Source organism: Silurus aristotelis, assembly GCF_946808225.1.
Source record: "Silurus aristotelis genome assembly, chromosome: 26".
NCBI lineage: Eukaryota > Metazoa > Chordata > Actinopteri > Siluriformes > Siluridae > Silurus > Silurus aristotelis.
The window spans coordinates 12,728,269-12,752,955 of NC_139599.1; the positions used below are offsets into that span (position 1 = coordinate 12,728,269).

The 24,687-nt window shown below is 36.5% G+C and overlaps 1 protein-coding gene across 2 annotated transcripts; it reads left to right on the forward strand.

Annotated features, from left to right (window-relative positions):
- The first annotated feature begins 1,785 nt into the window (after positions 1–1,785).
- Positions 1,786–24,419, forward strand: LOC310720896 (protein CutA homolog). Of its 2 annotated transcripts, XR_014531841.1 has the most exons (7): positions 1,786–2,169; positions 5,924–6,072; positions 15,054–15,113; positions 21,172–21,217; positions 21,334–21,383; positions 21,462–21,953; positions 22,014–24,419. XR_014531841.1 is itself a non-coding variant. In XM_083532045.1 (6 exons), the coding sequence occupies exons 1-6, from the start codon at positions 2,092–2,094 to the stop codon at positions 21,562–21,564; spliced, it is 486 nt and encodes a 161-aa protein (XP_083388171.1). In that variant the 5' UTR covers positions 1,800–2,091; the 3' UTR covers positions 21,565–24,419. The 2 variants fall into 2 exon arrangements, 1 of the variants encoding a protein (XP_083388171.1); XM_083532045.1 differs by having other exon boundaries at positions 1,800–2,169; positions 21,462–24,419.
- Positions 24,420–24,687: the final 268 nt, after the last annotated feature.

Genomic DNA, 24,687 nt, shown 5'->3' on the forward strand with positions numbered 1-24,687 from the left:
TACACCCTGTACACTATGCACATTAACACTCCAGTTTGAACATAACTCTTCAAAACGCTTCGGGTCACACAGGACTCAAAAAAACACTGACTCTTTGCAAAGACACTTAACTTGCACAGATTCAACAAACACTCAGTGTTTATTTAATTTTTTTGCACAGACTCTTTTCTATAACGTTCCTTTACGGTTTTTTGTATCTGCTGGAAGCTGTACATTTCCTATTGGGATGAATAAAGTATCTATCTACATCTACTATCATCTACTGAATGCCAAATATGGTAAGCATATTTACTAATTTTCTTTTTATCAAATAAGGTACACAGAAAACTACAAACCTTTCACTAAAAATGACCATATTACCATGTGTAATATCATTAAACAATGTATGCTCTGTCTATATTATTTCTGCTCCTAGTATAACAGACCAGTATGGAAGCAGCACCAAGCAAGACAGGCAAGTTTCCATAAGGGTGAGAGTTTAGGTGAGTGTATCATACTCATTGATCTCCCTAAACTACAGTACAGTATATCCACAGCAAGCAGTGCTGGACCAAGGCCAAGAAGATAGTGAAAAGGACCTTAGCCATCTAAACAATGGACTCTTCTCTGTTGCAGTCAGGGAAGCACTTCTACTCCCTAAATGCCAACAAAGAAGGAATAAGGAGCAGCTTCTTCCTACAGTGTATTCAGAAACCCTTAAACAGAAGATCACTAGTCCTAGTGATTTTATAATGTGTCTTTAAAAGATCTCAGTTAATGAGGAAAAAAAAAGAAACAAATAGATAAATAACTTACTATGAGATCACTCAACACATGTTGAATGATTTGAACTTTGAATATGGTTCATATGTTCAACAAACAGTTCACTTAAACAAAAGTAAAGGAGTGTGTGTGTGTGTGTGTGTGTGTGTGTGTGTGTGTGTGTGTGTGTGTGTGATGTGTGTGTGTGTGTGTGTGTGTGTGTGTGTGTGATGTGTGTGTGTGTGTGTGTGTGTATGTATATATGTATATATATATATATATATATATATATATATATATATATATATATATATATATATATATATATATATATATATATTATAATAAACTACAGCGAAATCTTAAATCAAGCACCAAAATCTGCCACAGCGCTCAGGACCTCAGTCTGGGCTGAAGGTCCACGTTCCTACAACAACCCTATTCAGTCAGACACGGAGTGGCTTAGGGACAACTGTGTAAATGTCCTATAGCCCTGACTTAAATCCACATCTCTGGAGAGACCCAAAAGTGGCTGTCCAAGGACGGTCCCCATCCAACCTGACCAAGCTTGAGAGGAAATCCACCAATACATGTGTGCAAAGCTTGTTGCATCATACTCAAAAAGACTTGAGATAAAGGTGCTTCAAATAAGTAAGTAGTAAGTACTGAGTAAAGGCTCTGAATACTTATGTACATGTGATATTTCAGTTTTTGTCATTAAAAAAGGACATTTGTTCTTTTAATGTAAGATCATTTAATATGCATGAGACATATCTTTTTCACATGCTTGTCACACACACACACACACACACACACACACACACACACACACACACACACACACACACACACACACACCTCAAGGTCAAAGTCACAAAGATCAGATTACTCTGTCATTGTGATGAGAATAATAGATTAAACCCTTGAGGTTTATCTTCATGACTTTATATAAGGCTACACGTGTTCTTAATAGAGTCGCACTCCAACAAATCCGTCAGACACGACTGACACTAGAACCTCTGTCCGAATGTTGATCGCTTGATTTGACACACTAAAGTGGCTCAGACACGTGTGTTTGGTCTGCAGAAATTAAGGTTATAGTCAGGGAGTAAACCACTCGGCTGAGCTTTTGTGATTTGAAAAGTGCTGCGCTTTAACTTCCGGCTTTTGCCCGCGATCCAATCAGCTTCGACTCGCCTCTGGTCCACCTGGGAGTCAGTGCGGGACTGTCAACTCCTGAACGTGTCTCTGTTTCAGTAGTGAACATCTGGTGCCAGACTGTTTATATAAAGTTTAATCCGCAGTTGGAGGGTTAACAGGTTCCTCGGACGTGTCGCTAAAGAGCTCGGAATGGACTGGTTTCATTCGCGGTGTCACCCAGATCATGTTTCACGCGGCATGAACAGACATCGATTTGTCATATTCTGGGTAAGTGACTTTCAGAAACATTCATCATGCAGGATTGAATAGAGTCTGAGAGACTGTTAGGTCCTGTGCAGTTCTGTTCAGAGATGATGATGAAGATGATGATTATGATGATGATCATGGTTGTTATTAATATATAGAGAGATTTATTATTATTAATATTATTATTATTATTATTGTATCATGTCATATATAAACAATATATTTGAGTAAACAATGTAATTGTTAGTATCTGCTCTCAAGAATGTATGACATTATAATTATGTTATTATGATTATAAAAAAAAAAGGAAGGGAAACCGTTCAAGGTCAACTGATGCCATTATGATTAAAAAGTCAAAAGTCAGGCTTGATAAAAGATAACGATGGCGAGTGATTAAAAAATGTGTTAATAAAAAAAGAAAAATAAACTAGGCCTATGGAGACCAAGGCATGTCTTGAAAATGTAACCGAATTATAACAGCATATAGCGATGTAAATACACTGTATGGCCAAGCGTTTGTGAACACCTCATTGTCATGTTGAATATTCTCTTTAAGATTCAGCCCCCATTTTGCTGTTTAATATTATTTTGTGAGATGAAAATATATACTGTAATCCCCTGCTTTACTGCGGGTCGAATTTTGCGGAATTGCATTTTCCACTCATTTGTTTCGCTGATTTTCATTTAATTTCATTTTCATTTCCCTAATTTCTTTCGCTCTCGCGGATAGCACGATAGACCAAAAAACATATAGTAAATTGTTTTTATGGATTTTTATGTTGAAATAATTATATTTATTATTTTAAATATAACCATTAATTACAGTATTGTATACATAAAATAGCATTTTGGGGTGGTGTCTGTTTATCGTGGGAGGTTTTGAAACATAGTCAAAGACCTGTTAGTCTGCCTTTAAAATGTCAACCTCCACTACATTTATTATCCTAAATTAGATGCACCTGTTTGAGGTTGTTAGCTGCATAAAGACACCTGTCCACCCCATACAATCAGTAAGAATCCAACTACTAACATGGCCAAGACCAAAGAGCTGTCCAAAGACACTAGAGACAAAATTGTAAACCTCCACAAGGCTGGAAAGGGCTACGGGGAAATTGCCAAGCAGCTTGGTGAAAAAAGGTCCACTGTTGGAGCAATCATTAGAAAATGGAAGAAGCCAAACATGACTGTCAATCTCCCTCAGACTGGGGCTCCATGCAAGATCTCACCTCTTGGGGTCTCAATGATCCTAAGGAAGGTGAGAAATCATCCCAGAACTACACAGGAGGAGCTGGTCAAGGACCTGAAAAGAGCATCGAAGATGGGTCGAGGCTGGGTCTTCCAACATGACAATGACCCAAAGCACACAGCCAGGATAACCAAGGAGTGGCTCTGTAAGAAGCATATCAAGGTTCTGGTGTGGCCTAGCCAGTCTCCAGACCTAAACCCAATAGAGAGTCTTTGGAGGGAGCTCAAACTCCGTGTTTCTCAGCAACAGGCCAGAAACCTGACTGATCTAGAGAAGATCTGTGTGGAGGAGTGGGCCAAAATCCCTCCTGCAGTGTGTGCAAACCTGGTGAAAAACTACAGGAAACGTTTGACCTCTGTAATTGCAAACAAAGGCTACTGTACAAAATATTAACATTGACTTTCTCAGGTGTTCAAATACTTATTTGCAGCTGTATCATACAAATAAATAGTTTAAAAATCATATATTGTGATTTCTGGATTTTTTTATATGATAGCAGGGTGTTCAAATACTTATTTTCCTCACTGTATATATATATATATATCATTCTTCTTCCTGTACTATATATATAGTACTATATATATATGTACTATTTCCTGTACTATATATATATAGTACAGACCAAAAGTTTGGACACACCTTCTCATTCAAAGACTTTTCCTTATTTTCATGACTATGAAAATTGTAGATTCACACTGAAGGCATCAAAACTATGAATTAACACATGTGGAATTATATATGGAATTATATACATAACAAAAAAGTGTGAAACAACTGAAAAATGTCATATTGTAGGTTGTAGCTAGAGGCTATGCATGATGGCACTAAGTCATTTGTGCATTCATGAGTAGATTTTTATGAAGTTTAATTCTTTGGGTGGTCTGCACCACTTCCTCTTACAAGTGTCATGTTTTGTGGTGAGCTTGCCAGTTCTCTTGTTAAAGTTTACTGCAACCTTTCCAAATGCAGCCATGAGTTCCATACATTCTTGTTTTTTTTTTTGTTTTTTTTTTTGTCAAAGGCATTAAAGTCTTAAGTATGAACAAATTTGGAAGACATATGGCTAAGAAAGATTTTAATTTCTCATACCTCAGCATACCTGATAGCACCTTAACCTAGAACATAGAAACCTTGTGACTGTATTTGTCTTAAGTCGCATTTTTTACCCATATGCAAACATTTGACTGAAGTGGTCCTTTTAATCATTTCATTTCAATACAATCCCTATTACCTATGATTTAATTAACAGTCTGGTGTAAGTCTGAAAGTATGATCAGGTGTGAGAACCTTTTTTTTGTGACTATAATGATCAGCTGATCACCTTGTGGCTTGAGAAAGAGGACCAGCTTGATTGAAAATTTTTATAGAGATTAGTGAGATTCTTTATCATGGGTACTTTTAATGATTTTAATGAAATTATGCATATTTATTTAAGCCATAATTGGTTACCTAATAGAATTAGTACATCTTGAATCTTTTTTGTACACTTTTCTGGCCACAACTTACAGAATATATATATATATATATATATATATATATATATATATATATATATATATATATATATATATATATATATATATATATATATTATAATATAATATTATATTATATTATATTATAATATAATATAATAATATTATATTATAATCATATTATATTATTATATTATATTATATTATTATATTACAATTATATAAATTATATCAATTTGCCCGCACATGAAATCAGTTTTCCATATTGAAAATACTTAAAATGGCATTAATCCGTTCCAACCCCTTAAAATGCCACCCCATTTTTATGTTTCATGTTATTAAATCAGAAAAAAAGATTTCTAAATAACAAATCTTGTATAAAATCATAATAGAAAGAGTAGGTAAAAATATAACAAGGTTTTACGCAGTGTATTTTACCTTGGAGATGAGACGATAAGCGGAGGCGGAGGGAAAACTAGTTTTTTACTATCACTCCTGTACACTACGTATCCCTAAACTTTTTTTTTTTACTTTTTTGTCTTTGCTTATTTAAATTTTTATCACAATCTTTGCTTTCTTGCTTCGCTTCGCCATCTAGCAGCGGCGTCTCGAGCTCGTAACTCAAATTTTTGCTCGACGAACAAAGCAAAAAATCGACAGAGTGACCATTCGTACCTCGGAAAACTCGTACATTAATGCACTCATGGGTCAAGGTACCACTGTACTTTCTAATAATAATATTAAGAAGGAGAAAGATTATCATTATTACTATTCTTTTACTTATTTTTACTGTAAGAATTAATACTTTACTGTGTGGACAATTTATGTTTGTTTGTTATTTGCCATTCATAAAGTATCTACAGTAAACATATAATCCCCCCGTATACACATAATAGCAGGAAACACAAGAGATATTACCCCTATGTTTTTATAATAAACAAAAGCCCTCAACAACCGCAAAAACCGGTCACTGAAATTATTGTAAGATGTTTTGATAAATTACTAACCTGCTAACCTAAGTTACTTGATAACCTTTGGGTGTAATTTGTTTTAGAGTGTGATCCTGAGCATGTTGCTGTACCCAGTGATATCGATGTTGGTGGTTCAGCTGTACACAGAGCTGAGTGGCAGTTATGCTGCTGGACATCATTCTGTATTGCTCATTAACTGTCCCACTGAGCAGACTGCTAGAGATGTTGCCAGGTACACACACACACACACACACACACACACACACACACACACACACACACACACACACACACACACACACACACACACACACACACACACACCATATGTCACCCATATGAGGATGGGTTCCCCTTTGAGTCTGGTTCCTCTCAAGGTTTCTTCCTCATATCATCTAAGGGAGTTTTTCCTTGCCACTGTCGCCACGGCTTGCTCATCAGGGACAAACGCACACCATTCACCTTCACTGTTGTTTTCTGTAAAGCTGCTTTGAGACAATGTCTGTTGTGAAAAGCGCTATACAAATAAACTTGACTTGACACACACACACACACACACACACACAGATACACACACTCATCTTCACATGTATATGACCTTTACCAAATACTGACACACTTTATATACAGTGTCATGTTAACTTTATTAACTTTATTCATAAACAAAAATCAAACATTTTCTGTACTTATCAAAACTGCTTGTTCAGCCTCCACATCCTGTAGTCACTTCAGTGCACATCATGAGCGCATTTTTTGTTGCTTTCAACAAATCACCAAATGCTTTGGTACATTCATTTAATTGATTGTGTACAATTGTCTGCTGTTTCCCACCTCATCAATTGTTTGTCATGTTGACCAAAATAGATTATGCAGGTTCTCACCTGATCAGTCTTAACCCCCCAAAACATCTAGGTATTACTTTATTGCATAAGTCATTGAATGCAAAATGTTAAACCAGTTGTCATAATGTGTGAAGATAGATATATATATATATATATATATATATATATATATATATATATATATATATATATATATATATATATATATATTTTTTTTTTCTTCTTCTTCTTTTTCCGGCTTCTCTCACTACGGGTCGCCACAGCGGATCATCCGTCTCCATACTTCTCTGTCCTCTACATCTGCCTCTTTCACACCAACTACCTGCATGTCTTCACCACATCCATAAACCTTCTCCTTGGCCTTCCTCTATACCTCCTTCCTGGTAGCTCCATCCTCAGCATTCTCTTACCGATATACCCCATGTCGCTCCTCTGCACATGTCCAAACCATCTCAATCACACCTCCCACTGTCCTATAAACTTTCCCTTTCACTCTCGCAGATACTCTCCTATCACAAATCACTCCTGTAACTCTTCTCCACCCACTCCATCCTGCCTGCACTCTTTTCTTATCTTTTCTAACACTGTCTCCATTACTTAACATTCTTAATAAATTACATGATTATATAAAAACAAAGTGGTGGATGGAGGTTTGCAAGTTTCTAATGCTCCTTTGTATGAAACTAAGGAGCAAGGTATCACCTTGTCTCCGTCTCCTGCTGTGTTATTGACCATTTACCTATGATTTAAGCGATGATGTTAGTGAATGCCAAATCTAAGGTGGGAACCTTTCGGTATTTTTATGATAATTATCTAGTCTGAGAAAGAAATAGTTATCAGAGTCGAAACAGCTGCTTCCCTTGAATGTTTTGTTTAAATTTTTTTTTACCTCAGTGCTTTGTTCTCCTTCGGAGGGACTGCCCCCTCCAAATTGTGTATAAAACCACAATGCTAAGTTCACTCTGACGCGCAATCTCATCTGCAATAAAGACTACTGCTGTAAGATACCCGAGTCTCCTGGAAAAAAAGTTTACAACAAGACAAACACTAGTACAGTGCAATAGAAGTGTAAATTTCAAACCGTCGTTTACATCAGGAAATACTGAAACTGTGCACCGTCATATTGACCACATTGCTAAACACTTTGACTGTTTTGTTTGTTAACAATGACAAAAAGCACTTGAAATGAAAGTACAGGCTTTTGCAAGCAATCCATTGTGTTTAGCTGTTTGTACTACTGTAATTTCCGGACTATTAAGCGCACCCAAATATAAGCCGCACCCACTGAAATTTGACAAAGATTTTTATTTTGAACATAAATAAGCCGCACCTGTCTATAAGCCTGTCTACATTGAAACTAATGAACTTTACACAGGTTTTACACAGTGTCTGTTACACGGCTTGTATCTAAACAGTAGCCTACCAAGAAAGTCATTGTTCACTGTCTTCCTCCTTCCTTTCACAACAATTTCTCTCTCGTTTTTCTTTTGGCATCGTTGTGCGTTTAAAATCACCATCGGTGAAGCTTTTCTCCCGATGCCGTGCAGCTCAGAACACAGGTGAAGTGCGGTTTTTCATGCCCGGTTGTTTTCAGCGTGACGAATGATTCGCATTTCCTGTAGACAGTCCGAGTGAGCGGCAGGTCAAACGTCAGAGGAACCTCATCCATATTTATGATGTGGTGCGGGACGATTCAGTGGGAGCGCATCTGATTTAATATAAAGAGTTTCATTTGTTTACCTGAACCCGTTCCGCAATTTTATTGGTCTAATGTTATGGGGCTCAGTTTTTTGGCATGGAGTTTGTAAAACCGGAAAAAAACCCGGAAAAATCCATTAATTAGCCGCTTCGTGGCTTGCACATCAGGGATAAATACACATCGTTCACCTTAACTCTTAAATTCTATAAAGCTGCTTTGAGGCAATGTCTATTGTGAAAAACGCTATAGAATTAACAAACTGACTTTTATTTCCACTGAAGCATGACAAGGTCAGATTAACTTTGTTGTATTTTTGCCATTGTCATTTATAAAATTGAGATTTTATGCTACAAGAACAAAATAACTTTCAGAACATTAAATTTTAGAACAGTAAAAAATTAAAATTGAGATTCTATTACCTACTTTTTTTTTTCTTTTTTTTTTACTATTTCTAGATAGTGATGATCTCATTTTGGTGCAGCTTGATTATTTTTTTTACTATTCACCAATGGTAAAAAGATTCACAATTCACAATTATCACACAAACTGCTACAATACAATATTTGCAACTGTAACTACAGTAAATGCCAAGGGCATTCAAGGGCAAATGAGCAGGAAAAATATCTTACTTCAGTGAAATTTGAGGATAAAATATAAACTGATACTGTGTATGCAGATACATGCAAATTGCGGATTTTGAATTGGTACTTTGCTAGCTTTAGTCACTGCTAAATTTAAATACAGTCCTGACTAAAACACCAAACAACACAAATTCAACAAATCTTGATCAGGTATATGCATCCAAATGTATTTAGGTTGTGTAAATGAGTAACCAAAAAAAACCCAGTTCTTTTATATATTTTTAGTCGTTTTCAGATATTTTTATTTGATGCCACCGTAATTTTTCACTTTCACTTAACTGATCACCATTTTGATGCCATGCAAGCATTATCTTTTGACTTTCTCTTCACTGGGCTTCCTTTCTTTCTTCCTTCCTTCCTTCTTTTGCCCTAGATAACTGCATAATAGCAGTGCAAGAGCAGCTCAGTTGTTTATTTAAACATTCCTTTTGCCATTTGTAACTAACACACATTTTTTTTTTATAATGCTATGATTTAACTATAATATAAAAAAATACACATCGTTCAGAATGTTATAATACGGTATAAATATAATACAGTATAACCAAGTGTATAAAATGTAATGGTGTAAATTTTACACACATTTTACATAATTCTGTAATATACCTATAATATACCTAAACTCATATGTCATAATGCTGTAATATTACTATAATTAAACTACACATCTTCATAAAGTTATAATTGAACTATAATATAACTAACACACCATGCATAATGTCATAATAACTTATGAATTACTAATTTATGTTATTGCTATTATCTAACTAACACATCCTTGTGTATGTAAAGTACATACTGACTTCAAGCAACCCACATTTTTTCAGACTGAAAACCACAGGAATAGAAATGAAATTTTACACGAGAACACAATCCGGCATTGTTTTGGTAAAAAAAATTCTCATTAGTGCAGTGTGTCGTGTGCAAAGGTGCATAGGAATGTACACATCATGATTCTAATGATATGTGACTGCAGTTTTTTCTCATTATTGGTGGTTTGGGTTAATCTAATAAATTCTTTTATTATTTGAGTGAGGCTAGACAATGATATATGGTTTAGAATGTTGTTGGTAGAGGTTTATTTGAATATAATTTAATTTTTAGATAGCACAGCTGTATTCGAAGGAGGGTGTGAGTAAGTGTGATAGGAATGTGTGAGAGAGAGAGAGAGAGAGAGAGAGAGAGAGAGAGAGAGAGAGAGAGAGAGAGAGAGAGAGAGAGAGAGAGAGAACACTGATGTCTTTGAGTAGATATGCAGTTGTATGCCAATACTCAGAATTTTTGAAATGGCTCAACTCAGCACTACAAGTGATTACAGGGTTTTACTAAATACTGTCTGAATATTTTATTCTGATTGGATAGAGGGTGTGTGTTCAAACAGGCTCTGGCCAGTTAAATCACCATTTTGGATGAATGTGCTGCCTTACAAATAGCTTTAACCATAGTAACATACAGTCATACACTCCCTCTCTTTCTTTCTCTCTCTCTCTCTCTCTCTCTCTCTCTCTCTCTCTCTCTCTCTCTCTCTCTCTCTCTCTCTCTCTCTCTCTCGCAGGCGCGCTCTCTTTCTTGCTTTATTAACTCTATATTATAATTCAATTATTGCACTGCTTTATTTCTGTACATGAAATTTGATTTAGAGAAGCAGAATTCCAGCTCTAATGACAAATGTACAAAATAATTATTGAGAATGAGCCCATTTTTATCCCCCATTCAGTCAGTTTTGCAAACTCTAAAGCACTCCGCTTTGCCTCGTCTATTCACTTCCTCATAGTGGTTAAAAAAAATCCTGTAACACACACACCAATCCGTGGATTATTCCCCCAGTATAAACCAGTTTATAACAACATGAGTGTTACACCTCGTTTTACTTGCAAATGTGTGAAATGGTCAATCAAAACATGGTCAGTTCAGAAGTGAGGTTCCTGCAGTGGACATTTTTCTAAATGTAGGGTAAACGCATCAATTCGGTGCACTTACGGACAAAATGAAGAGACTGAATTTGTGTAGCATTTATAAAGAATGTTGTGCTCAAGTAGTAATTTTATCATCAAGACAATACGAGCAAATGCAGGAAACAAAATGAAATTGACTTGAGCATACATTTGAGCCATGAAAGTAATTAAGCATAAGTGGTTACGTTTGATTAAGTGGTTTATTTATGGGTTTTTTTTTATGAAAAATGATTTACAGTCAGACCCCGATGTATAACATATGGACTTGCGAATTTTCGGAGATACGACAGTCACGGCAAAAAAAAAAAAAAAAATGGAAGAACATCAAAATTCAGCCAAGAAAAACGTTTAAATCTGCACGCGATCAGTAGATTAACACGGTAAACAGTGGGGAAGAAAGGGTGTCTGGCAGTCATGCGTTCGTGGACCCGCAAAGCTTTGTCGCTAGCGTGTCGTCCTCTGGTTAAGGAGTGTTCAGTGTTCTCATGCGTTCTCGTGTTTCTCGTTGTAAATTTTACTGTTCGCTACTATCTTACCATGGCTGAAAAACGCCAGAGTAGCACTTCTTCTCTGTCGTAAGTAGAGGCCCACCTGTATAATATTGGAGGAGCAGGATATGATGTTTAACAACTTTTAATGCATATCTATTGGTGAACATGGCACTTTAAAGTTAAACTTAATTGTTTTGGAGAAAAAAGCATTTCCAATGCTCCTTTCAGCCTTTTATGACAGTCTAATTTTACTTGGAATAAAAAAAAAAAGTACAAATATCCACATGAATGAATATAATATAATATAATATAATATATGTTTGATGCACACTGTTCAGGCTTTCCTCTTAGCTAAGAAGAATCCAGAGGTATACAAGTGCAGACTCCTAAATGACTAGATTTAAGAACATAGATTAGTGACATAGATAAGTTAACGGACTAACTAATTAGTTAGCGGACCGTCAGGGCCCAGCAAAGAGTTCTCTGCTTCTCTAATAATCAGAATCTCTGACTTACATTTTAATATATTTTAATTAATAAATATGTATAAAATGATTCCCAATAGTCTGTATACGAGTTTCTATCCAGTCAGAGTTCATCTGTCAAATTATGTGTTGCCGTAAAAAAGCCAGCACCGTGAGCACCTGCAGTCTTTTTCTTTTTTTTACCATAAAATCTATGTTGCCTGAAGCTGTTGCTTTAATTAATCTGATTGCGATCCCATTTTCACGTTTTATTTTTACATTCCACAATTTTGATTATAATTGATTTGGCCACAGATACATGTTTATAAGACCAAAACAGTTAAAACAGTTGTTTAATATTTTCATAAAATGTATTTGTGTTTTCTTTCCTGTAGAATAAGCACAAAAACACACAATTTAAAAAAAATGCACAGAAAACCCAGAGTCATATTATGAGGTTAATGTTGAAGGTTCTGATAGAGATGATGTATGCGGGCAGTGCAGTTGTGGCTGCAGTGAAAGGAGACTTGTTGTATTGTGTTCATTGAGATTCTTGCTTTGGTAATGGCATTTATTCTCACCGTATGAGATTCCTGTCTGTGATATAACACTCTGTTATACTGCGTTTCTCTATAATATTGATGGTTTTTATAGCTGTGGTGTCATATTGATGATATTAAGAGGTGGATTGGCTCAGGTAGGACCACAGACATTGTAATATGCACGGCCATGCAGGTTAAATGACATCTGCATCTCAGCAACTTCAGTACAACTGCCTTCTGTTTTCTGGATTAACCTTCTCTGTTTGCTTTCTGATAATGAAGAAATTGTGTCCAATCTAATGGATTAAATAGGGGATACTGTAACACATCTGCTTTTCATGACATTCACAAAATCACATTGGTAGTGCTCATGAGTCCTTCTGACGACACAGATAACCAAAATCTGTTAAGCTGACTTACTGAAATGCAGTTTAATTTTTAGGATTCAAAATTACGCAGACTTTGAACATATAATGAGGCAGAAGTACCGCAATTTCCGGACTATAAAGCGCAACCATATATAAGCCGCACCCACTGAATTTTACAAATATTTTTATTTTTAACATAAATAAGCCGCACCTGTCTATAAGCCGCAGGTGTCTACACTAATGTACTTTACACAGGCTTTAACGAAAGACACGTTACACACGGTGTAACGGGTGAAATATGTTGCGCTTCCTTTAGAAGCATAGTGGTATTTTGGGAATAACATGCCAGAAGCGAGCTATCACTTCACCCAGACTCAACACGTTACAATGGCTTGTATTTAAACAGTAGCCGACCAAGAAAGTCATTGTTTACCGTTTTCCTCCTTCCTTTCACAACTACTGTATTTCTCTCTGGAGTTTATCTTTTGGCATCGTCGTGCGTTTAAAAATCACCCGATGGAAGTTTTTTCTCCCGATGCCGTGCAGCTCAGAACACAGGTGAGGTGCGTTTTTTCTGTTTCCGTTCGGAAATTTCATTGGTCTAATGTTATGGGGTTCAGTTTTTTGGCTTGAAGTTTGTGAAACCGGGAAAAAACCCAGGAAAAATTCATAAATTAGCCGCTTCATTGTTTAAGCCGCGGGGTTCAAAACGTGGGAAAAAAGTAGCGGCTTATAGTCCGAAAAATACGGTATTTTGTGTGTGCCTTCTATAGGTCACCCAGGCACCTGCTTAGCATATCTCATATACTATAAACACCCTTTATTCTTTTACAATAAAGTGCATGGCCCAAGAAATTATTTTTCCCCAAATCTCATGAGACATGGAAATATATTGGTGTAATCATAAATTCTTTTGCCTTCCTGGACAAAGAGAGAATTTGAAAGCTTATATGGGTTTATTCATCATGAGGAAGGGGAGGTGGGAATTATGAACACATTGCGAAATATGATTGATCTGGAGCAGTCGTTTGTCTTTGTGTCATAGACGTTATGCTAAAGAAATGTGGCGTGAACATGTGGGAATTTATCAATATTCCTCAAAATATTCCTCAAAGTGTTTGGATAATCAAAAGCCTTAATGGATCTTGTGTGTCATTTTTTTCACTTCCAAATAATTACGTATGATTTTGCATGTTTGATGTGAATTCTTGGCTGAAATAGAGCAATTACTGTCACTGTAAAAGTTTCTATCACATAAATAAGTCAATTATTAAAGCTTGAGGCTCAGACTGACTTGGAGTGAGACAGTGAGAGAGGCTTTGCTAACATAATGGCACAAATCAGAGATCTTTCGTTATCATGAGAAATATGTTTTATCTGTTATAATACCATAATAGGACAAATTATACTGTGTATTCATTTGAAACACTGACCTGAATGCTTCATGATGGGACAGGGTGACAACATTAAACACGGTTAATTTATTAACCTACAAGAGGTGAGGGTCCAAACTAGAAAATGTGTAACTCTTAAATCAGTCACTGCAGAAACAAGGCTTAGAAACACATTAGATCCGACTTGGCAATAAAACAATGAAGCAGCCTTCTTTATATACACAGTATATTTACATTTACATTTATGGCATTTGCCAGATGCTGTTATCCAGAGCATCTTACAACTGAGCAAATGAAGGTAAAGGGTCTAGCAGTGGCAGCTTGGTGGTGCTGGGATTTGAACTTGTGCAGTTGAGTCCAGTGACTTAACACTGGGATAACACAGTATGCACAAACAAGTAATCACTGAGCAGAAACATAGCAACTGAATACAAAAGAGAAACGAAACAATAAACAGGGCATAGATGGTTTGGACATGTGCAGAGGAGGGACATGGGGTATATCGGTAGGAGAATGCTGTGGATGGAGCCACCAGGAAGGAGGAAAAGAGAAAGACCATTGATGGTTTTTGGATGTGGTGAAGGAAGACATGCAGGAAGTTGAGTTGAAAGAGGCAGATGTAGAGGACAGGGGGATATGGAGACGGATGATCCGCTGTGGCAACCCCTAATGGGAGAGGCCAAAAGAAGAAGGAGAAGGTGATGAAGACAGGACCAAAACACATGGCAGCCCCCACTGAGCTGAACAAGACTTGTCAGGGATCAGGGTTAGAATGGTTGAGTTGAGGAAATAAATAATAAAAATGTTTCTCTTTCAGATACATCATGGAGAAAAGGATGGCAGCATGTGTGAATATTCTTCCCCGTACATCCACCATGTAAGAACACACTGACTTTATTTTCTACAATCCTACAGAATACAATACATTTACTTTTCAACAATCTTCGCAAAGCCTTTTCGTACATTTTCTTTTTCATACTTTTTCTATTATAAAGTCAAGTCAAATAATCTTCATTGTCATTTCACCCATATACAGCGGGAATGAGCAACTTTCAAAGTGATGCGTATGCTAGATTATTTTGCTTTTAACCTGTAACAGGTTTAGAACAGACTTAAAACCAAATTGTTTCAAATTTTGTATTAGGGGAGTTGGTTGTGTTTGCTGAGAGAATTTCAAGTTGTGAACTCAGCTATTGATTTTTTTTTTTTTTTTTACATCTGTGCATGAGCAATATTTTTGCCGAGCGTAATTATTCCATTGGAAATCAAGCTTGTCACTGCATGCAATAATGGAAAGACGTTGCACCTTTTATCTGGCATAATTACACGTGGAATTTTTTATATATATGTTTTTCTTTTTTACATATAATAGAAGGAAGGAGATTACAAGTAGGAACAGTTAGTCAGCAGGAAGAGTTATTCAGCAGAAACATTCTGAAGTTTCCTGTTTGGCACTGCTCGTACTGGGTGTAAAATAATTTTACAATTGTTTTCCAGCAAGCTGTTTGTTTTATTTGCAGGATTTATTGAGCATAGCGTGTTTTATGCAACAACAAAGAAATTCAAACACATTTAATGCAGACTGAGTTATAAGGTATAATGCTTTAGAATGAGGTTCTCCAGTAATACGACATGAATAGGTTGAATAATCCCTTCCCCTCGTCTACAATATATATATATATATATATATATTATAATTTTATCATCTACTTTAAATGATTTCCTGTTACGCAATTTGGATTATTTAGATGTATGAAGGTTTTTTGGAGAAGCTAAACAGATAACTAAGCTGTTATTGTTTAATGAACGTACAAGTTACACAAAAATTGAGTTTGAACAAATTTTATGTTTGTGGATTTTTTTGTTTACTTTTGTTTATTTATACTAAAAAGGTGTTCAGGTTTTTGGTCTTTAGGGGAAGCATCGCATGAGGTCAGTGCACAAGTAAATGTGAAGTGTGTGTGTGTGTGTGTGTGTGTGTGTGTGTGTGTGTGTGTGTGTGTGTGTGTGTGTGTGCGTGCGTGCATGCGTAAAAGAGATCCGCTATAGAAAGAGAAAGATAGAGAGACACACAGAAAGTAAGAGAGAGAGAAATGTATTCTCCTCTAGAAAGAGTGTGAAAATTTGAGAATTTTTATCACATCTCACTTATTACAATATGATTATTACAATATTACAATCATCATACATTTTACTTACTATAATTATATAATTTATATATTATAGTATACATTGTGTGTGTGTGTGTGTGTGTGTGTGTGTGTGTGTGTGTGTGTGTGTGTGTGTGTGTGTGTGTGTGTAAAGTATATGTATATATACTATGAAAGTGTTAAATGATATTGCACATGATATATATATTCTCTCTCTCTCTCTCTCTCTCTCTCTCTCTATATATATATATATATATATATATATATATATATATACACAGTATATACAGTGAGAAAAATAAGTATTTGAACACCCTGCTATTTTGCAAGTTCTCCCACTTAGAAATCATGGAGGGGTCTGAAATTGTCATCGTAGGTGCACGTCCACTGTGAGAGGCATAATCTAAAAAAAAAAAATCGAGAAATCACAATATATGATATTTAAACTATTTATTTGTATGATACAGCTGCAAATAAGTATTTGAACACCTGTCTATCAGCTAGAATCCTGATCCTTAAAGACCTGTTAGTCTGCCTTTAAAATGTCCACCTCCACTACATTTATTATCCTAAATTAGATGCACCTGTTTGAGGTTGTTAGCTGCATAAAGACACCTGTCCACCCCATACAATCAGTAAGAATCCAACTACTAACATGGCCAAGACCAAAGAGCTGTCCAAAGACACCAGGGACAAAATTTTACACCTCCACAAGGCTGGAAAGGGCTACGGGGAAATTGCCAAGCAGCTTGGTGAAAAAAGGTCCACTGTTGGAGCAATCATTAGAAAATAGAAGAAGCTAAACATGACTATCAATCTCCCTCGGACTGGGGCTCCATGCAAGATCTCACCTCGTGCGGTCTCAATGATCCTAAGGAAGGTGAGAAAAGAGCTGGGACCACCGTTTCCAAGGTTACTGTTGGTAATACACTAAGACTTCATGGTTTGAAATCATGCATGGCACGGAAGGTTCCCCTGCTTAAACCAGCACATGTCCAGGCACGTCTTAAGTTTGCCAATGACCATTTGGATGATCCAGATGAGTCATGGGAGAAAGTCATGTGGTCAGATGAGACCAAAATACAACTTTTGGGTCATAATTCCACTAAACGTGTTTGGAGGAAGAAGAATGATGAGTACCATCCCAAGAACACCATCCCTACTGTGAAGCATGGGGGTGGTAGCATCATGCTTTGGGGGTGTTTTTCTGCACATGGGACAGGGCAACTGCACTGTATTAGGGAGAGGATGACCGGGGCCATGTATTGCAAGATTTTGGGGAACAACCTTCTTCCCTCAGTTAGAGCATTGAAGATGGGTCGAGGCTGGGTCTTCCAACATGACAATGACCTGAAGCACACAGCCAGGATAACCAAGGAGTGGCTCTGTAAGAAGCATATCAAGGTTCTGGCGTGGCCCAGCCAGTCTCCAGACCTAAACCCAATAGAATCTTTGGAGGGAGCTCAAACTCTGTGTTTCTCAGCGACAGGCCAGAAACCTGACTGATCTAGAGAAGATCTGTGTGGATGAGTGGGCCAAAATCCCACCTGCAGTGTGTGCAAACCTGGTGAAAAACTACAGGAAACTTTCTTTCGGCTTCTTCCATCAGGGGTTGCCACAGCGGACCATCCGCATGTTTGATTTGGCACATGTTTTTACGCTGGATGCTCTTCCTAACGCAACCCTCCCCATTTATCCCTGACCAGGGATCGGACCCGGGCCGCAGCGGTGAGAGTGCCGCATCCTAACCACTAGACCACTAGGGGACCTAATTTATATATATTTCTTCTTCTTCTGCCTGCTCTTGATTTAGATATGCGCACATAATACTGTATGTGCACGTAGTCAAAATTGCAAGAAATAATTTTTTTTTTCCTTACATTTGCGTTCATATCTCGCTATTCTCGCAAGTTCACATGCACTCACCAATGTGTTAACCATCTCTTCATTTCTTAAAATTGCAAAATCGCTGACTCACTCATTCTGCCTAAAGTACAAGATGGCAGCTGTGCCTTGATGACGTCAGGTTTAATTTAATATATTCAGAATCCATTCAATATATTTAGACTTTTTATTCAATATACACAGAATCCATTCAATATATTAAGTCTTTTCAATTTCCACCTCACTGTCCTCCCAGCTGCTTTTTAAAAGCATCGCTGGGCTTAAAGACAGTGAGGGGCCGCCACTCCAATTGGGCTCCGGCTGTGTCTTGTAAGGACGCCACGCCTCCTCATTTGCTGCGATGGTCACGCTTGCCCCTTTTGGTACCTGAGGTGGAGGCGTGTCATCACAATACATACTTAATTACTTAATTACTTACTTACTGATTATTAATTACGTGTAATTATTTTAACCCTTACTTTTGACACTTTGCAGTTTTAGCACTGTTCTTATTCTGTCTTATTATTTTTTATTTGTGTGTACAGTATTTGGATTTATTATTATTATTATTATTACTATTATTATTTTGGCAATATTTAATAAAAAATTTAAAGTTCTTTGGGGGTGGGGAAGAAAGAGAAAGACTTGTCTCTTTTTTTTTTTTTTACTTTTTGTTAGTTCTATGTCTTTGACTTATCAGTGGTCATCAAAAATGTAGAGCCAACAGAAAAGTTTGGCACTTTAAGGACAATGGTCTGAGGTCGTTTTTCAGGGTTTGAACTAGACACATTAGTTTCAGTTAAGGGTAATTTTATGCTTCTAACATTGTGGCAAAACTTTAAATTGTAGCACTTCACGTTCATGAAACAGGATGTTAAACATAAACGATAGGTGAAGCCATATCCTTGGCCTCATGGTGTATATTCAATAAACTGCATTTCCTGTAGGTTCTTCATTACACAAATACAGTATTCATTTAATGCTCATATCAGACATCCGATTTAGAAACATTTATGGCATTTAACAAAAGCTCTTAACTTTCAGGATATTTCGGCTTTGTGGCGCAATCTTCTGGGTTCGCACCCTCCCGCTACAGGCTACACTCAGTAGATGGCCATCTTCTAATTTTTCACATATGCAGCAAGATATTTATATGAATAAATCCATCCGGTGTCAGATTATCTTTCTCGTCGATTCTGGCCTTGCCCCTGCCCTTCCCCTGACTGTTCTCTGACAGTATAGTCTGGCTCTGCCCTCTACTGACTGAAAAATCTGGCCAGTCATCGACCGAGTGGACCTGCAATCTAGCCTAACCTATTTAGGTCAGCTGCTGCCTCTTGCTAGCAACAGCTCTTGCTCATGCAGCGAAAATGATTGTCATTAGTAAAGCAAGAGACCCAATGAAAACAATTCGACAAGTCATCATTGATTGTAGCCACAACTGCACCACCTGCATACATCGTCTCTAGTAGAAGCATCAATATAGATCTCATGAAATGACCCCTGGTTTTTCCGTGTATTTTTGTGCATTTATTTTGTGCATTATGGTTTTCTTAGGGATTTGAAATTAAGGCAAATTGTGTGTTTTTGTGCAAATTCTACAGGAAAGAAAACGCTGTGTTTGGTTCATGGGAAACCTAAACTGTTTTAAATTTTCCTCTGTTGTCTTTGCACTGTTTGCACACGATGCACTTTATGTGGCGAGGACACTTACTAGTCCTTAGCCTTGTGTTTTCTGTGATTCTTGTTGTATGTAGCACCAGGGTTCAGGAGGAATGTTGTTTCATTTCACTGTGTAATGCGTCAGCTATATATGGTTGAACTGATAATAAAAGCTTCTTGACTTGACTTGACTTGACTTTATGATGTCCACCTTTTTCATAAAAAACAGCTAATAAATTCATACAAATATATTTGAGCTTGTGCTGTTTGCTACAGACGAGGCTTGCGAGCTCAGACTAGTGCGTCCTCCCACCATCTGATACAGTTTAGGCCAGCAGAGAAGGCCTTACTGGCCCTGATGGCCCACTACTGGTTTACACAGAATGTTAGAAAATTGAAAAACCTTCAGTATTTCAGTAGTTGGAAATGCAGGTGATGAGAGAGATCATGAACAAAGACGAGGCTAGGTGGAGCTAAGATTTAGGCTATGGTAAAGAAAATAACCAAATAGCCACTGCTAATCAGTGGATGTCTTAGATTATTTTACTCCAGTCTCTCCTTTAGAGCTTGTTGTATGTGAAAATCTCAGAAGGAGATTGGGACATTTTGTCTATATCTTTTTTGCGGTCCAAATATACGTAACCTTTAGAACCTAATATAACCGGTTTGCAGTTTTAAACCAGTAGTGGAGCTCAAACGTTTTTTTTTCCAAATACAAAAGAGGAGCTTCAAAAAAATAAAACCAGAAACACTGAAAATACTGAAAAACTCAATGCCTCACTGTTAGCACAGAGGGTTAATTAGGCTCCAATAGATTTTCTCAGCCTCAGCTACAGTATATTACTCATGTTCATAATTATAACCTTCAAAGATACAGACATAAAGTATGTGGTCGAACTTTGTTGTTTTTTCAGGTGGTAACTGACTAAATGTTTGGGATTTTTAAGTTGTTACCATTAAGTTTAAGACGTTTGCACTTTTTAAACACATTTATGAAAGAAAAATATTCTTGAAATATTTTCATGGTTTTTTTTACTTTGTTTGATTGGGAATCCTGCAAGTATCTGTGTTTTCACTTTTATTTCATCATTTCATTTTCTTCCGCTTATCCGTAATTCGGGTCGCGGGGGCAGCAGTCTAAGCAGATTCCCCAGACAATTCTCCGTGTCCAGTATAAGTCTGTATACTGATTGACTGGGACTGTGTTATATATTATATTGACATATATTTGTTTATAAGATATTACTGGAAAGGTGAGATTCAAGATTCTTCCGAAATCCTGCTGGTGTGTAAAAATTTTTTTTTTAAGTTCTACTACTTTAATGATGTAAAGCAAAATAGTTTACAATTATTTCAAAATTGAAAAAATCTAACAAACATATCTACATTTACATTTTTTAGCTGGTGAGGACTAGAACTTCTATGATTCATCGACTCACTGATTTAATAAAGTAAGTGATATTCCTTTATTTAAAACACATAAGTAATGTAATTTCGATTTTCTAATGCCAGTCTGTGTGTTTCTCTAGAACCGTACATCCATACCAAACTCCAGAAATCCTCAGTTTACCCATTCAAGATGGAAGTCTCTCCTACATGAAATGGATAGATGATGCAGTTCCTAATGTATGACCCTTATCATCGCCCTGTTTTCAAATAAGAGCGCGTTCCTATTGGCTACAGAACATTTATATTTTTATTTGTTATAGATGGTGCTATATCATGGAATATTTGTCAAGGGGACATGGACTGGTTGTATTTCATTGATGAATAAAAACTAGGGCTGTCAAAAAACTTTAATGCTAATTAATTTAAACAGAAATTATTGACCATTTTTCTTCAAAATATTAATAAATAAGTCAAAAAGAGGCAAAATTAAAACCGTCAACACAACACACATTTATTCCTGACATCCTTTCTTTACTCAGATATTAAAAAAAAGCATAAAAATCCGCCATGATCTTCTTTTATTCTTCTTTATTGGCTGTTCACATTCTTAGTAGAGCATTGCTATTGACTATGTTAATGGATCATAGACTTATATTCCTATTCCCCAAACCAAAATCCGGCATGATGCACAGGTCCGGCATTTAAAACAATCCGTGTGAAAAACAACCCAAATTCCCGATTTCTCTCCTGATGATTTACTTATTTTAAAACATCATATTTACAAGAATATTTTGTCTTCATGCTCTGTGTTGCGTCTGGTTTCACTAATAATAAACATACATTTGCATAAAGCATCCATATTTCTGTATGCCCATGTTGATTAGAGTAATAAAAACTTAAGAAGTATTAATTTAACGTACGTTTGAAACAGTTTAAAAAATAGTGAGATTAAGTGGCGATTCGTCACGAGTCAACTTATGACGATCATGCGATTAATCACAATTTAATATTTGTATCTATTGACAGCCCTAATTAAAACATCACCAAATGGATGCAGATTAGTGCTGATATTTGTAAGATCACAGGTTTAAATGTTCGCATTTTCAGCTGCCCAGTGGCTTGGCATGAACAGCCATTTGAAAGGACATGTCTTAAAGGAAGACAGGTCAGGACATTGTTGGATTTCTGTATGTAGAGTATCATGAACTTTGTTTAGCTGTTGGTCAGGTGGGGTTTAAGAAAAAAAAGAGTTAAATGGCACAGGATCTTAATGAGACGGTTTTTTGCTTCAATTACCTAAGTTTATATAGACAAAATACACCTGCCTTTGCTCAAAGTGACCTTTTAACAATAAGAGATAAGTGTGTGATCAGTCATTTTTTTTTACACTGAATTAACAAAATCTATACTGGGAAACACTTATAATGTAACTAACTTCCCACTTTATTCAGCTATAGTTATCTTGACAAGAGTTTTTATAGAGAACAAATAAATGTCTTACCTGTCCAGCAAGAATAGCGATAAAACTTCCTTATTTTAGTCCTTATATGAACTTTATCTCTGATTTTCAGAGACTACAAAACAGCTTGTGACTATGGTCAGAGATACAAGGGTAGGCCAACACTTTTATAGACTAATAGCTGTGTGGCAATGTTCTTGCTATTATGCTGTGTAAAAAAAAGGCTACTTATGAACAGATCCATGAAGTTAGAGAGAACTTACTGAAAGCACCATGAACCATGTCTCCTACAATAACATAGGACTACAGTCCCCATGAAATGTTATTGCATCCATGCATTAATCAGTGAACAGTGTTTCAGCGTTTCATGCATATTCTTGCAACTACAGGGTTGCAGTTCAAAAGGTTCAGCTTGTGCCCCCAGCCAGGAACCTTGTGAAATAACCACATCTCTTGCACACTTTGAAACCTCATGGTGAACAGAAAGAGAAGTTCCTGAGACAGGTTGCACAGTAAAAATGCTACCATGAAACCAACTATAGGAGTATAGGAATTCTGATGAGTAAATCGCAGTGATGTCAACTTTTTTAGGCATTTCAGTCTTCAGCTCTGCTGAAGGTACAATGATTAGAGCAGTGGATTCTGCTGAACATGATTCCGGAAAGACAGTGGTCTTTTTAAGCCTTTTCTTTGTTATTAAATCATATTAGGGGTCAATGCAATGTGCCTGTTTATGGACTCTTCACTCAGGAACATCACTGCTTTTGAGGACTGATATTCCAAACTATTGTCTTTGCTTGGGCAGAGGGTTTAGACAAACATCTATGGCCATACTTCTGATCAGAGGAGACAATAGGATGCACCACAGGGTAGCTCGATTCAATGGGGCTAAATGTCACCCTGCAGATATTATAGTGCCTTAACAGCTAAGAAGTCTGCTATGGGTGGCTCCAGTTGCTTTTTATAAAGCATGGGATTTATAAATGTTCATATTTATTTGTGAATAATTGTTAATCATTGTACCAATCTGATTTACCTTTCTGTTTTCTTTATTTTCTGTCGTTGTTTTTTTTTCTGTTGTATTGGTACTACAAGTTCCTAATGGCAAGATATTGCACACACGTTAATCCTCGGACTGTAGCAAAACATCTTTTATGTAATACAAATCTGCATACTTTGTATTTAAACATACCCAAGTTTCTGGCTTGTATAACACAATACAAAAATACATCAGATTTACATTTAGATTTACATTTGTGGCATTTAGCAGACGCCTTTGTCCAGAGCGACGTACAAAAGTGCTTTGAGTCTCTAGTAATGAATAAATCTACACTGGTATGCCAGATTATACATTTAAGATAAATCAGACTACAACAAACTTGGAAAGTGGTAATTTAAGTGTTTTAGGAAGAGGTAGGAAGAGGTCTTCAACTGTCAGATATAGAACACAGTTGAAATGACCATGAGCTTTAAAAGCAATATACTGTACAGGCTGGAAACTGGTATGTTTAACCATATTGTCAATTACAGGAAAATATGGGTTGAATATAATGTGTAATATGTAAACACAACTGCATACAAATGCCGTTCATCCTGTGTCTTTTTGTTAACGTTATTATAACTATTCTGTTCTGTTGGTCTCTTCTGAATTTCTTGCATCATCAGGTCACCTGACATTTGGGTGTTGTGGTCTAGCAGTCTTTGGGAAACCTTTGGGAAGCCACTAGTGCAGCTCGGCCTCACGGCATTTCGAGATTATAGTCACAACATGTTCTCTATTGATTCGTGCTCATAGACACGAATTTCTCTCGCTTTCTGTTTTCGGCGTCTACGCCAAAGTTTTCTTTTTGCCCCTGGATACCACAGATGCAGTATTGTTTTTGTTTTCCATTTTTTATAGATTTTTT